General features: G+C 37.3%; 1 protein-coding gene across 1 annotated transcript in view; it reads left to right on the forward strand.

Annotated features, from left to right (window-relative positions):
• The first annotated feature begins 245 nt into the window (after window positions 1-245).
• The window catches only part of MALRD1 (MAM and LDL receptor class A domain containing 1), a 295,081-nt gene continuing 281,150 nt past the window's right edge, over window positions 246-14,176 (forward strand). The window contains exons 1-5 of the mRNA XM_076332119.1: window positions 246-408; window positions 4,547-4,687; window positions 8,874-8,968; window positions 9,048-9,209; window positions 14,036-14,129. Of these exons, the coding sequence (XP_076188234.1) occupies window positions 246-408; window positions 4,547-4,687; window positions 8,874-8,968; window positions 9,048-9,209; window positions 14,036-14,129 (655 nt within the window). The remainder of the gene's footprint in view (window positions 409-4,546; window positions 4,688-8,873; window positions 8,969-9,047; window positions 9,210-14,035; window positions 14,130-14,176) is intronic.

Consider the following 14,176-nt stretch of genomic DNA (forward strand, 5'->3'; position numbering starts at 1 on the left):
AAATTTTTTAGTCATAAACCAGTGTTGTAATTCAGTTAAATATTATCCAAAGACACACGGGGTTGAAAGTCACTGCTTCGCAGAAGCCATATTTCCCTTAAGCTGCAGATTCGGAAAGTGAGTTTCTAAAAACATCTTTCAGAGAGATGTGTGTAAACGCAGCTTTTTCAAAGACACTTCATGACCAATACTAGATAGTTAAAGTAATTCTTTTCCAAGTGAAAGCTTGGATAGTAACATAGCCCATGAACAGATTCATATTCTTCTGTGCATTATATTGCTTCGTTCTGGTAGATACTCAGTCATCTACAGGAAGTGAATGCCAATGTGGTGATGGCTCCTCTGCTCCATCCGGGGAACTGTGTGTTTTCACTAACCGGTGTGGAGACAGCAGTGATGGGAAACAAGGTAAGTCTCAGTGGACTTCATCATAAGTGTGATACAGTTTGATAACTGAATGCAGCAGCAGGGACAACTAGGGGGGATTTTTTTTTTTTACGTTACAAAAATGTTTGGGAATTTCTTTTTTTTTTTTCCACCCTCTTCATTTGATTTTCTAAGACGGTTTCTTCCTGCTTCAGTTTGATTTTTCCTGCTTAATTTTCAACCTCCATAGAGTGCAACTCCTTCATAAATCTTCATATGGATATTATGTAGCAAAGCAGGTGTTTCCTCACCCACATAAATTCAGTGGAGATTTAACAGATATTACTGTTTTTCCTTAATTCATGGTCAAATTGTTTGCTGAAATTCAGGTTTCATCAAAACTACCTAGATCAAGGTATAAGTAACAACAGCATTTATTTTTTTTTTCAGTCTAGACAAGGGGGAAAATTTTCTTGAATTCATGAACTGATAATCCTAGCTTAATCTTTGTCACATTCAGAGGCTATGAATACAGTTGTTGCTGTTTCCCTTAAAGGAAAGATCTGAGCAGTGAGAGTGAATTTTAACTGCTGGCGTCTGAGTAAATTTGCATCAGAATTCTACTATTTCCAGAATACTGTAACACAAAATGATGCTGCAAATGATTTCATACGATGCATAGGATAGTCCTGCTCTTTGAGGATCTCTTCTGGAGTGCAAAGAAGAGCTTGGATTTATCAAAAAATTCTAATTTTAACTAAAAGGTTATCTAAGTTCTTCCACTCACTGTGCAATAAAGGAAGCTACTATATTTGTTGTTTTTTAAGGTTTAGCTTTAAATTTAAGGTAAATTGTTTTCAGATGAGCCTGTGTGTTTCTGTGCACACTGAAAAATGCTAATTAAAGCATGTTAGTGATCACTGAATTCAGCTGAAACCTGTGAGAAAGAGCAGTAACTTAAATCCAGATTCCTCAAAATACAGTTGTGTGCCCAGATAAACGTCATTTTTCTTCTTTCAATATGACTCCCTGTTTTATCCAAATATGATGCAGATACCTGTTTGGAACAGGAGTCTAGAATCAACTCTAGGGTACTTGATTTTTGTTCCTCTGCAAATAAGACCATTGTTAAGACTGTATTGGATATCAGTACATTTTGTAACTTTATTGTGCTGTACTATAATGTATTAAATGCCAATGGTTGGAAACTATGCCTGTTGAATCCCCTGATGTGTGACTAACGTCCCAGGTTAGCACATTTTTTTTTTTATCACTTGCACAAGAGACGGTTATGCTACGTTTCACTGCATAGCCTTGAAATCCTCATTGTGCTTGGTCTTGGTTTCCCTAGAAATAGCATTTCGTCCAGGCAGCACTTTCTATTATGATTGCAGAATATGCAGCAAGAGATGCATTCTTCCATTTATTTTTATGGAGGCTTTTTACACTTGTTTGTTGAGGGAATACTGCTATAGACAAATGCTTATATGAAAATAGAGAAATTAAAGGTTGTTCCAAAGACTAGTTTAGAAAAATGAGCCTATGGGCTCTGCGAAAGACCTAAATAGCAAATAATATTGTATTTTAAGTATGGATGAGCAAGAGTTATGGAACTAGACTCTGAGTGACAGGCTATGGATGCTGGGGCTGCTTGGATAATGCTCTGGATCACTGCAGGAGAGAAGTTAGCTGTCAGACATAAAGATACAGATCAGGGTGTCAACTTGAAGATTCATTCTGCTGCCACCCATTCTTCTGATTTGGGATTATTGCGAAATTATTTTTCTGCTTAGGTTTCAGCTCTCCGATCTCATGTTCGTGACAGGTCTCTGCTGTTTTCTCTGGCTTCTAATCAGGTTTAAGGATGTTTCTGCACTGAAAATATATCATTGAAGTTGGAATTTCAGATGATATATTTTTTTATCATTATTTTGGACTGCATATGTGGTTGGTTTGTGCTTTGCCACAGCAATAGAAAAGGAGCAGAATAAACGCTACAGTCATTTTTTATCTCTGAACTACTCTTGCAAAATATTCACCAGGGGTGAATATTTTCCTCCCAGAATATCCCAAACTGAGATTTTATACATATACACACTTGAAATAGAACCTTAAACTGTAGTCTGTGTCTGTGAGACTTGGAAGTTTTCCTTAGAGGTTATTTTAAATATTTGTTTTGTTCACAGAAAATTCTGCAAAAACTATTTAGAACATCCCACACATTTCTTCCTTCTGGCCTTTTCCTCTCTAAGCAGTAACTTTATCTTTGTAAAGCTATCTTCCAGCAAATTTACATTGGTTTGCTTTCAAGTTATATTTTCTGTGAAAATAAATATTGCCTTGGAAAATAATCATGAATGATCAAGGATTTATTTTTCTGAAATTTAAAAAGGTACTGTTCTTCTTATTTTGTACATATTGATTTAAAATTGTTTTTTCAGCTATGAGAAAATTCCTGAGGAAATATTGAATGTGATTTGGTGCATTTCATGTAATGTAAAGCAGATATGCCTCAGCAGTGTTTGTGCTTTTGATGAACCACTGACATGCTTTTCAGCCACTTAAAGAGCTAAGGAATAAAAGCAGCAATAAAAAGTTGGTTGATGAATCAGCCAATCTACATGTTAACTTGAGTCTGGAATGCTTAAGTGAATTGTATCTATTTTCCCCTCTCTCACCTTATAATTAATTGTTGCAGTAAGTTGATGTGAATATGAAAGCCATGAAATTGGACATCATAGTGTGACTATAAAAGCTGCAGCTGCAACTTTATTTAAAATGATTAGTGAACTGTGATAATATAGAATAGACCAAAAACATTAGCAGGGGCCTGGAGTGAGCACCAATTTGAGAGCGAGCGTGAAGGCATTGTAGCTCTCATGTCTAACCAGAATCCTGATTAGAAGGCAGAGTCTTAACCTGTCCTCCTCTGCTGTGTAAAACAAAATGTGGGTGAACGGAAAGGTTCCACACAGCTCATGAAATCTGGAGACAGTCCCACATACCGGCCGTTCTGCTTGGGGTGAAGTTGCAATAACCTTGCTCCTTACAGATGCATCTGATTAGACTTTTTTCTTTTTTTTTTTTTTTTTTTAAATCCTTCCACCACTGCAATAAGTGGTTCAAGGAATGGGGCTGTCCAGCCTGTCAGGCACATTCAAGCTCTTTCATTCAGCTTGGATGCGATGCAAAAAAGGCTGTCTGACACCAGAGCAGAAACAAACATCTGTCCCTCCCTCCCAGTAATCAATTATTTATCTGGTCACATACCCACCTCAAATTCCCTGAAGGAACTGGTACACCAAACTGGGTCCTGTGCCAGAAAGACATGTTCTGTCTCCCTTTTCTAACCTATGCTGCCCTACAGGGGAATGTGGAAGGGGAGAAGCAGTCCCTTCCGCAACACGTCGCTATGTGCACTGGAAGAAATAAGGTCAGAAGAAAGGCAAATAGGGAGACTACGTCATTCTGAGGACTTGTTTCAGTTCTTCTCTGAACAATGTAGTGTCTGCTTTAATGCAGCAGCTTAGTAAAGATGATGAGCATTGGTAAACATTGGAGTATGTCAGATGATGAAAGCCTCACCTTTCTGTTATTAGGCCCTGGGGGGTTTCTGGGAATGGGTTTATACTCCAAGTTCCCGAAAAATGCAGGTTGCAAAATGGTGAAATAAACAGTAGTGGAATAAAAAAATATTTTTGCTACCTGGTTATTTCCTGGTGTTAAGTCTTTGTTTTTCTATGCAAGAACCCTGGATAAACAGAGGATATACTGAAATTCTTCAGCTGATAGCTGCAGTATATTTTAAGAACAGCCTCTGCATATAAGCTATGCTAGCTTGGACAGTTTCCTACAAGTAGGTGGCTACACACATATTTGTGAAGAAAAAAGCATATGTTATAGTGATATAATATAAATGGACTGGTTTGGGTTTGGTTTGGTGGGGGAAGGGCTTGGTGGATTGTTGTGGGTTTTTTCAATGTTCATTTTCTCTCTTGTCTCTCTTCCACTGCCCTGTTTCTCTTTGTTCATGATTTAAAAATTCTGGTGTTTCTTACTTATTTTAGGAGGCCATTTGGAATGTTTCTGTGTGCTAATTAAATAGCAAGTAATGGTGAGAACATATCCCTTCGCTTGTGTTTTTGAGGTTTTAATTTTTTGTTTGTGTGTTTCAATTCAGGTTCCTCCTGTGAAAAGTGTGATTTTGAAACTGATCTATGCAAAGCTCTTCATGAATCGAATTTACAGTCTGGATGGATAAGAAGAAATGGTCGATCTGGCATGGGACCACCGTACTCTGACCACAATGGGAATGACAGTGGTAAGAATCCTCATGTTCTTAGAAGGAGCCATGGGCTTTTACAAATTATGCAGTTCTCTATTTTATTTGCTTAATTTTACTAATTTCTTCATAGTTTAGTTGTATTCTGCCACATGTTTTCTGGGCACTTGTGTCCAGGTTTTTAGGTGATTGTAATTACAATAACCCAGAATTCCAGAAAAAAAAGACAATATTCCAGAAAGCAATTCTTGTTATCATGGAGGATCAAGTAATCGGTCATCAAGAGTCATGTTTATCTACCCAAGTGACCTTTATCTGTTTTGGAGATATCAGGTGATAATTTCAGTCTTGATGGTTGCAAAGTTTAGAAACAAGGATTGGATCCCCCATTTTGAGAGGTATTTTCATCTCTTCTTGGATTGGTGAATGCCCGGCATGTGTGTATCTGTTATCTGTGGTTAATATTACTGCTCCAAATATTTTGAGAGAAGATTACTTTGAATCTGGGGATGGGAAGAGCTTTGATAGCCTGTGTGAGCCAGCTCCTCTGAATCTTATTACAATACCACTTTGCATCAAAGACTGTCTCTCAACTAAGTAATTCATTGTCCCTGTCCTCGGACAAAATATGTCCCTTATACTTGTCCAATTGCCAAGTTAACCCTGCTTTCCAAAACCTGGCTTCTTCCCTCTGTAATACATGATTTTCTTCATACCTTTTTAGCTAATTTGAGCCAACTTTTTTAGCTGCAGTAAGCCTTCTGCTTTCCAAAGCTGTTAGAAGGCTTGTTTGTAAGAAAGCGAGTAAGGAGGGAAAGAATTTGATGGGGACCTCTAATCTCACAGTAAAGATGTGAGCTGGTTGAAGTAATCACCCCAAACTATTTAATTCTCTTCTCCATATTTTCCATTATTCTCTTTCCCTTTCTCTCCACCTACCCCCTCTGACCTCTCCTGTGAGGTGCACAAGCAGCCCTCAGAGCAAGAACCTGAAGGCAGGCATGAAGCGTTGGAGAGTGTACAAGAATATAACCTTATGTGGAACTAAAGTGTCATTGTGAGACTAATTAGTCTAGGTGTTTTTCACTTCATTCCCAAACTGTGGTTATCTGGGAGTGTGGAAATCTGTACTGTTCTGAAGCAAACAGCACTTCCTACACATTGCATAAGCTACCAAACAGGTAGAAGTTCCATATAACGATTAATATGAATTGGTGGTTTAAAGATGAATGCATGGAAAACTTTCTTAGAAATCAGCAAAATGAAAATGGCACAGAATTTTAAAAATTTTTCATAGAAAAAACATCAACAAAAAAACCCCACTCTACATTTTCCTGCAAGTTCTCATTCCACAGTTGACAATTTTCATGATGCTCTGTAATTAGGAAACTTTATCCATGAGATGTGGTTCTAACAAACAACTTCATTTTTTGCTTGTGTGTAGCATACAAGCACATCCTGCTGTGTGTAATATGCTTCTGAAAATGAGGCTGCTCTCAAATAAATGTTGATTTAGACTGCTGTTAGCATAAAAATTTGAGTAACTACTAAACCTCTTTCATAAACACAAGTTTTATTTCAAGTATGTAAGTTGTGAAACACTTTACCTTCAAAATACTAATAGCTCTTCTCATCAAGAAACAGATAAAAGACAAATACTATGGAATAAAAATATAGCAAACTCTTGGCTAGAATCAAAATTAATTAACCAGGCAACAGTCTTGGTCTAGTTGAAGTTTCTAGGGTTTGTGCTTGATTGGTAGTATATACTGCATCAGGATGTAGCAAAGACCTGAAAGATATTCTTGCTTATAACCAATAAAAAAGGTTACCCTTATCTTGCAAAGAACTGGTGGGGAGGGGAAAATTTAACTTATGCAGACACCCAAAGCCAGCAAAAGATTGAGAACCATCAACTTCAAGTGTTTGTTACAGAGGAAGCAGACTGTTAAGTCAGCTGTATATTCCCATTGACTTGTTTTGGGTGCTCAGTCACCATTGTATCTGCCAGGTCTGAATTGTGCGGTAGCCATATTAATCTAAGTTATTTTGATCAGATAACAGAAAGCTTGAATACTTGTACCTATTCAGCTTTCTGAGAGGCTGTGTGCTCAGATCTGTGCACTGAACGGCTAAGGAGATTTAAATGTGTTTGTTTATTGCAGTTTTCTACCTGGAGAATGGCTAAACTGTGCTTTTATTTTCTGAATGCTGGTTCTAATCGCCTAGGAAATACTTATCTCCTTATGGCAGCTATTGAAGTTTTCCCACTGCTGGTGACTCAACAGACTGTGTAATCAGTTTTATGTTGGTTCCTGCTTAAAGACCAGAAATTATATTGTATGGTGACAATTGAGCATAGTATGCTCTATGGCAGAGTATTAAAGGGAAGAGTTCCTGCCATCAGGATAAGTAACTGCACACACATTAGCAGAAGAGCAAAGATCACTTGGTAAATGTAACTCCTTTGAAGACTTATGTAATCGGTTACTAGAACCCAACATGTTTTTATAGCTCTGTCTCTTCTCATGGTTCTTATTTTCACTGAAAATGCAGTTGAACAGACTAGTGACAACTACCTTAAAAAAAAAAAAATAAACAAAACACAAAACAAAACACAACCTGTTTTTACTAACTGAAACCTGTTGTCTATGTAGAGGTTTAATATAAAATCACTGTTCAAAGAATTTCTTAAAATTACTATTTCTGCCCCATCTGTGTAAGACTTAAAATTCCTGTGGCAGGTGAAATCTGACCTTGTTTATGCGTGAGACACATTTCTTTAGGGAACTGAAAGAAAAAAGTTCAAAATTTTATGGAAGTTAAAAACCAATGAAACAGATTGGAGTCAGGGATAGGGCCCTGCTGAGGCACCAAGCCATCTGTTGTGGGGAGGAAGAATATCCTTGCAGCTGGCAGGCTCTGAAAGTGCTGCCTGAGCAGTCATGAAAGGCCTAAACCTAGGGGGAGCATGGCCACTGCTCTGGTAGCAGGCTGCAGAATGCTTCTCTGTGGGGGATTGCTCAGCTGGCTCCAGCACTGAGCTAGTCTTATCGTCCTTTTTCAGTGACTCTCCAGTTGCACGTAAGGATGAGAGGTCAGGGTGGGTAGTTTTATAAATGGAGTATTTAAATATTCCTACATATCCTCTGATATTTGGTTTCTGTAGTAATCTTTATTTTTAGGACTTTTTTTTTTATTCCTTCAGTCCCACTTGGCTTTTTTCTCTTTCATCTTTCTCCTTTGATTTACATGTTAATGTCAGAGGGCAACAGTTTACCTGACATTGCTTGGAGTTTGGGAAGGAGGAGAAAAGGGAAAAGAATTTAAAAAAGAAAAAGGTTAAGCTTCCCCCCCCCCCCTTGCATCCTTTAACATCTAACATCTCTGAAGTCTTCATGTTCAGGAAGAGCCAAATTTTGACTAGCAGTATTTGATATCCTAAAATTAGGTGGTTGCCTTCCATCTTTTAGAAGATTTGAAACAATATTGTCAGGAAGAGACACAATCAGTCAAAAGGCATAGCAACAACCATATTTCACTGACTCTTGTTGAGCTGTTACACTTTCAAGTAAAGCAAAGCTTTAATTTGGACTTGTTTTGTAAATTGAAATATTATGGTATCTCTAATGGTAGTGTGGAGATTCTGAAGACAACCCTTTATATTGGGAGTGTGTACAGGGATACCACAACCTCCTCTTTGCAGTGAGGCAATTTTCTGAGCAGCCAAAAACCAGACCCATGTCCTCTGGAACAGAGGAATACCATAGCCTCCTCTCTCATCTTCCACCACCTCCTTAAAGACCTGAACTGTTGTAAGAAATCTGTATTGTTGTCCTCAACAGTTTGTTGTTTAGACATGAAATATGTGATCTATTCAATAACTGGAGTTTAAGCTCTTTGATCAGCTTGCTGAGTTAGTCTTATTTTGTCCCAAAATTTTTCACTTAATTGAGTATTCAAGCCATCAGCACATGAAACATTTTGGAACCCTACTTGAAATTTCAGCAGGAACATGGAGCAATACTATGTCAATATTAAATATGAACAAAAGCTTGGCACACAATGGCTACAGGTATGATATGATTCTTTTCTGGTCGAAATATGATTTCTTCTAGTCGGCTTTTTAGTTATTAATTCATACCTATAGGTATGCCTCTTCTTGTTTTATATTTTATTACTTTTCTCCAAGCTTCTAAGATTTCTTTTTTATTCCTTTTAATAGCTTATTTCCTCTCATTGTCCCCTGAAATGCGATCCTCTTCTGCAACTTTAAGGACCAATGTTTTCCTTCCAACTGACAAAGAACACGTTTGCCAGGTATTTTGATGCATAGTCCTTGTATTTCATTGTTTGCCATAGCACTTCCCTGGAATAATCAGACCTTTTTTTGTCTTAGATTACATTTCATTATTGGATCAGTCAAATGAGTGGAACATTGGTGGTGGGGCTTCAAAAGCTCTCTGAAGATACTATTACGAACATCTGGCAAGTTTCAGGAGAACTGCAAAATCAGTGGAAAGCAAATACCATCACAATTAATAGCACTGAAAAGTATGAGGTTGGTAAATTGAGGTGACTGTAAATTGCACTTGTTAAATGGTTTATAAATTGTGGGGGTTTTAATAAGTCAAAACTAAATATTTTGTAAATGGAAAGCGTTATCATGAGGTAAAAGAGAGAGAAGCCATTTGGAAGTTGATAGTTGGCATTAACAAATACTGCCTGTTCTTATCTTGTGGTGGTATTAAAACTAATGCCAAACCTTACTTAAACTGTGCATGTGTCTTAAATAAAACAGTCTCATTGCATCATAAATTATCTACCTGCCCATAGAGGTGATATACTTGGGATCTTAACTTTCAATACAGTATTCCCTTAGTCTCAATCTAACCGTACTGATAAACTCAAGGTTTAATTTATATAGGAAATACCATTCTATACTATGAGATACTGTTCTGTAGGGATGCTACAGGTGACAAATACTGTACTTAACTATTCATTGTAGCTTTGAGCCTTTGTCACAGAACACATGCATATGGTTTCATTTTGCTCAAATCTGCTGAAAAACAACACAAGTCTCATAGGCTATTTAAGTGTTTTTACATGTGCATTTACACAAAACATTAACAGAGTAAATTAACTTAGGGCTATAATACCATGGATTATGTATACTCACTGTTATGCATAATACTGGAGGGAAAGTGGGGAGCAGAGAAGAAAATCAGAGGCATTTCCTCCTACGGTAGTTACTGGGAGAAGTTGGTTAGCATACAAACCTGAAGGCATGAAAGCACAACCTCATTTCAATAAACCATATGAGTAACTTAATTACCTGACTTGCAGAAGTAACGTGCTAAAGCAACCAAGATCTGAATTTTTGAAGTAATACTCACCTGCTCAACCCTGACTGAGAATGGATGTTACAAAATACCTGTACCTAACTCAACACAAGTATCAATGTTGTTACTTGTCAATAACTTACCTCTACCTGATATGAGTGTATGTATAGCAATCTGATATTGTACTGGAGGGTTTACTTCTAGATTTACTTTTTCATCCTTCATATTGTTTAGAAAATTGAGTGAGTCTGGGAATGGTTAATATAATATGGCATCTTCTTCCTCTAAATTGCTGGATCAAATCCTAATTAGATTATTGCTTGCAAACCTTGTTATCCTTTGGCCTCTATAAATTGAACTGATGGGCACAGTCCAGCTTTAAAGAGGCATGTGTCAAACTTACTGCAGTAATCATTACAATTGGCTAATTAAATGTAGCTGGGCACCTCACCAAACCTAGAGCCTGAAGCTGAGCAAACTTTCTTCTTTGGTTGCACGTGTTTCCTCCAGTGACAACTTGCAAGATGCTGGTCATACAAGTGAATGCAATTCACTTGCCCTTTTGCACTTGTTCTTTTCCTATGACAAGATCTTTAGCCTACAGATCTAACTGTGGCATTTTTCAAGATAAAACTCTGATGATTAAAGTTTCTGTGGGAAAAAAATGGATGGGGAAAAAAACCCCTTTTTTTGGGTGTAGAAATCTCTTTGAAATAGGGCGTTTGAGTATTTTTGTCAATTTTGCAAGCATACTTGAAGTGAGATTTCAATTAAAATCAACCTCCGCTGCTTTTCTTTGCTCATTTTGATGTTGACTATTTAATACTTTTGTCTCTTCCTACTAAAAAAAAAAAAAGTCCTGATTATCTTTATGGGATAGCGGATTTGGTTTTGGCATTCAAAAATCTCCACCTGTAGGGAATTCTGAAATACAAAGATTACCACTGCTTTAATTACTCAGCACACGACAAGCTCAGTATGTCTGTTTTGGCTGGGCTTTGGAGATCTGTATCACAGTTTGCTCTCCTAAACTACTTTCCCCCTGTTCTACTGAGAACAAATTTCTCTCTCCCAGACTTCATTAAGGGAAATGGTTCTGGGCTTGCAGTTCACTTTTGTCTTTGTGCTTGATTCCTGTGTTTTACCTTGGGCTTCGCTGCTGCACTGGGAATCTGTCCCCATGGCTGCACTTGTGGGGGAAGTCCAGCCTGTGTTAGATCCCACCTACATTCCCACTACAGCTTTCCTTGCCACTAATGGAGCTGCAACGTTAATTTGTTCTGACGGCCGTAGATATTGCATATTTAGGCAGCACTTGTTAATTACAGTTATGAGCAAATAGTGTCATTAAGTAGACATTTTCATTACAGATTTTTGGACTGAACAAGCTCTAGACTTTGTGTGAGAGGGAAAACTGAACAATTTCTTGCTCAAATAAATATGGATGGGAGTCAGTTTAGTTATTATTGGACTGAACCCCTCAGGGGAGGGCAGATGGGTATCTGTGCCGGATAAAGCCCGGGTAATCTTTTTTTAGACCCAAGGGCAGCTGGAGACATCTAGCATGATTTTCTGTCATCTGGAAGTGGGGAAATTAAGACATGATGAAGAAAAAAATAGAACTGACACTTTTCTAGAGAGATGGGTTCAGAGTTGCAGCACTGACTCTGTTGCTAGTTCAGTCAGTAGTAAACCTTTCACAGACTTCAGGGCATCTGACTCCCCTCCTGTAGTCAAATGCTTTTAAATAGAAATAGCTGTTTTCTTGTATCATTGGAGAAACTTCCCTGGGTGTTCAGAATACCAGGATGTGTTGAATGTCTACAACATCAGTCAGCTGGGAGCTCTTTGTAGAGACATTGATAATATCTACATTTAAAGCAAACCTCTTAAATCCGTGCTTTTTATTATATTGACCAAGTAAACAAACCGTTCATGAGTTTTGAGGAAACACAAGTTGTTAAATACTTTGTGTGCTCCAATGGAATATGAACTTGGAGCCACCTCTGATTTTGCACCAGCAAAGTGAGATAGCACCTCTTTAGGATTGTCTAAATCACTTTGTCTCACTTAAAAATAAAATCTGACTATGAAGCCCTAACTGCAAATATATATTATAAATGAAGTTATTAACAACTAGATTTCGACTTCACAGTGAAAAATCACTGTGAAAAGGTCAAATATTTGTCAAATCCTTGATATTAAATAATATTTCTTGTGTTTCTAATTACAAAACAGTGAACTGGATTGTTTTAGAACCTTATCTGAAACCATGTAATCATGGAAATAGACAATAGGAGTATACTATTTGTCCTACTGGTAATGTCACCAAAGTACATATTAACTATATACATTGTTGCAGCAGCATTCAACAATTCAAAATATTGTTTTCTGAAACAAATCAAATGAACAAATTTCCAAGGTACTGCATTTCAGTCATATAAACATATTATTGAATGTGATATGATGCCATTAATATTTAGTGTGACATAGTTATTCTTTCCAAGTAGATATCAACATGAAATGAAATAAACTTCATTATATCAAAAGAATTTCAAACAAAAACTTATATCAGGATTAGCCCTGTTCCTTCAAAACTTCTGGATTTCAGTGGACTGCATTCTTTCTGTTGTGCTACAGTTGATCAAAGAAGTATGAACACATTGGGTGACATTATTTCTTAACAATATTATATTAGAAAATACAGTTGTCCATGTGTCTGATAACAGTGGTCTTCATGGAATAATTGCCAGAGAAAGTGGTTACTGGCCATCTTTCTCTTTGCTGTGTTAAAAAAAATACATATATATCTGCGTGTGTGTATATATAAATAAACTAGACATGGATTTCTCACTGGTGATATGACAGATAACATTACACCTCTCTCTGGTTGTATAATGCCAAGATAATTTGACTTTACAGGCTGCCACACTTCTTGTGGAGGTCAACTACAGCTTAAGAAAAACAAACAAACAAAACCCTATAAACTCCACCCCCAAAAAAAACCCAACTCTTAACAGAATGGTCATATCCTTGGCCGAGCTGTGTCACCTTGTACAGTGGAATACTGTACTCTTGATGATAATTTACAGGATAAATGCAGGTTTTCTGCTACAATCTCTTAAGCTATGCACAAAATTACCCCTGAACTCTAAAGCTAATATTTGAAAACTCGTTATCTAGCTAACACTGTACATTCACTATTAAGAGCTAGAATGTACCTCTAGGTAGATCGTGCCTTCAGGACTCTGGAAAAGCCTGGAGCTGTAACATTCCAAGGTATGGCTAGGGAATAATTTAAGGAATGTTGTTCATGTGATTGATTTGTTGGGCTGTTTTGATTGGTGTGGTTTTTGTTGGGTTTTCCCATGGACTGTGGTTGATCAGTCCCCTTCTACATCACTGCAGAAAAACTGTGGTAATCTTTACATTTACAAATGTAGATTGAAATCTGCCCTTAAGATGGAAATGTAAAATATTTGTAACTTCTTGTGTATAGAAGACTTTGTTGGGGGGGGAAAAAAAAAAGTCATTGTTGTAACATTAGAGCAGAATAACAGTTGACCAAGTACTCCTCAAGGTTTGTTTTGGCTAAAAGCTTGGTGAAAGGCTTCTGCCTGATGGTGTTTGTTGCTCTGACTTTACTCTAGATTTCTGATAAATTCTGAAAACAATCAGAAATGGTTCGCATTTCCAGTCTCGGGTGGAATAATGGCTTGATAAAACACAAAATCATTTGTATTTCTTAACTGTCGTGATCCTTGCTTAGATTTTAATTTATCTTATTGTGGTTTTCAGATCCTTCCTGTTAAATGTTACTTCACTCTTGAGTTAGATGATTAGACTAAATATCTGTGCCGACAAGCCACAGTTATGTGAAAAAGCCAGGATGGTAATCCTCCAAAATTGTTAAGTGCATGATTTGAGTTCTCATATTTCTAATAGAAACTCTATGGACCAGAGTGGCATATGTTGGAAGGATTTTTCTCTTGTCTGTGACACTGGTGAATGCCATTTCTTGTTGATTTGCTGTTATTCTCTGCAGGTTATCTTTTGGGGGATGGTGGAGGCCCAGAGACAAGATGAAACTGTTGCCATTGACGATATCACTTTCAGTGAAGGATGTTCTTTGGCATGTGGTAAGAATACCTGTTTTTCTGGAGACAGATCATTTTACTTTGTCTTT

The sequence above is a fragment of the Aptenodytes patagonicus genome, chromosome 2, assembly GCF_965638725.1.
Source record: "Aptenodytes patagonicus chromosome 2, bAptPat1.pri.cur, whole genome shotgun sequence".
Taxonomy (NCBI): domain Eukaryota; kingdom Metazoa; phylum Chordata; class Aves; order Sphenisciformes; family Spheniscidae; genus Aptenodytes; species Aptenodytes patagonicus.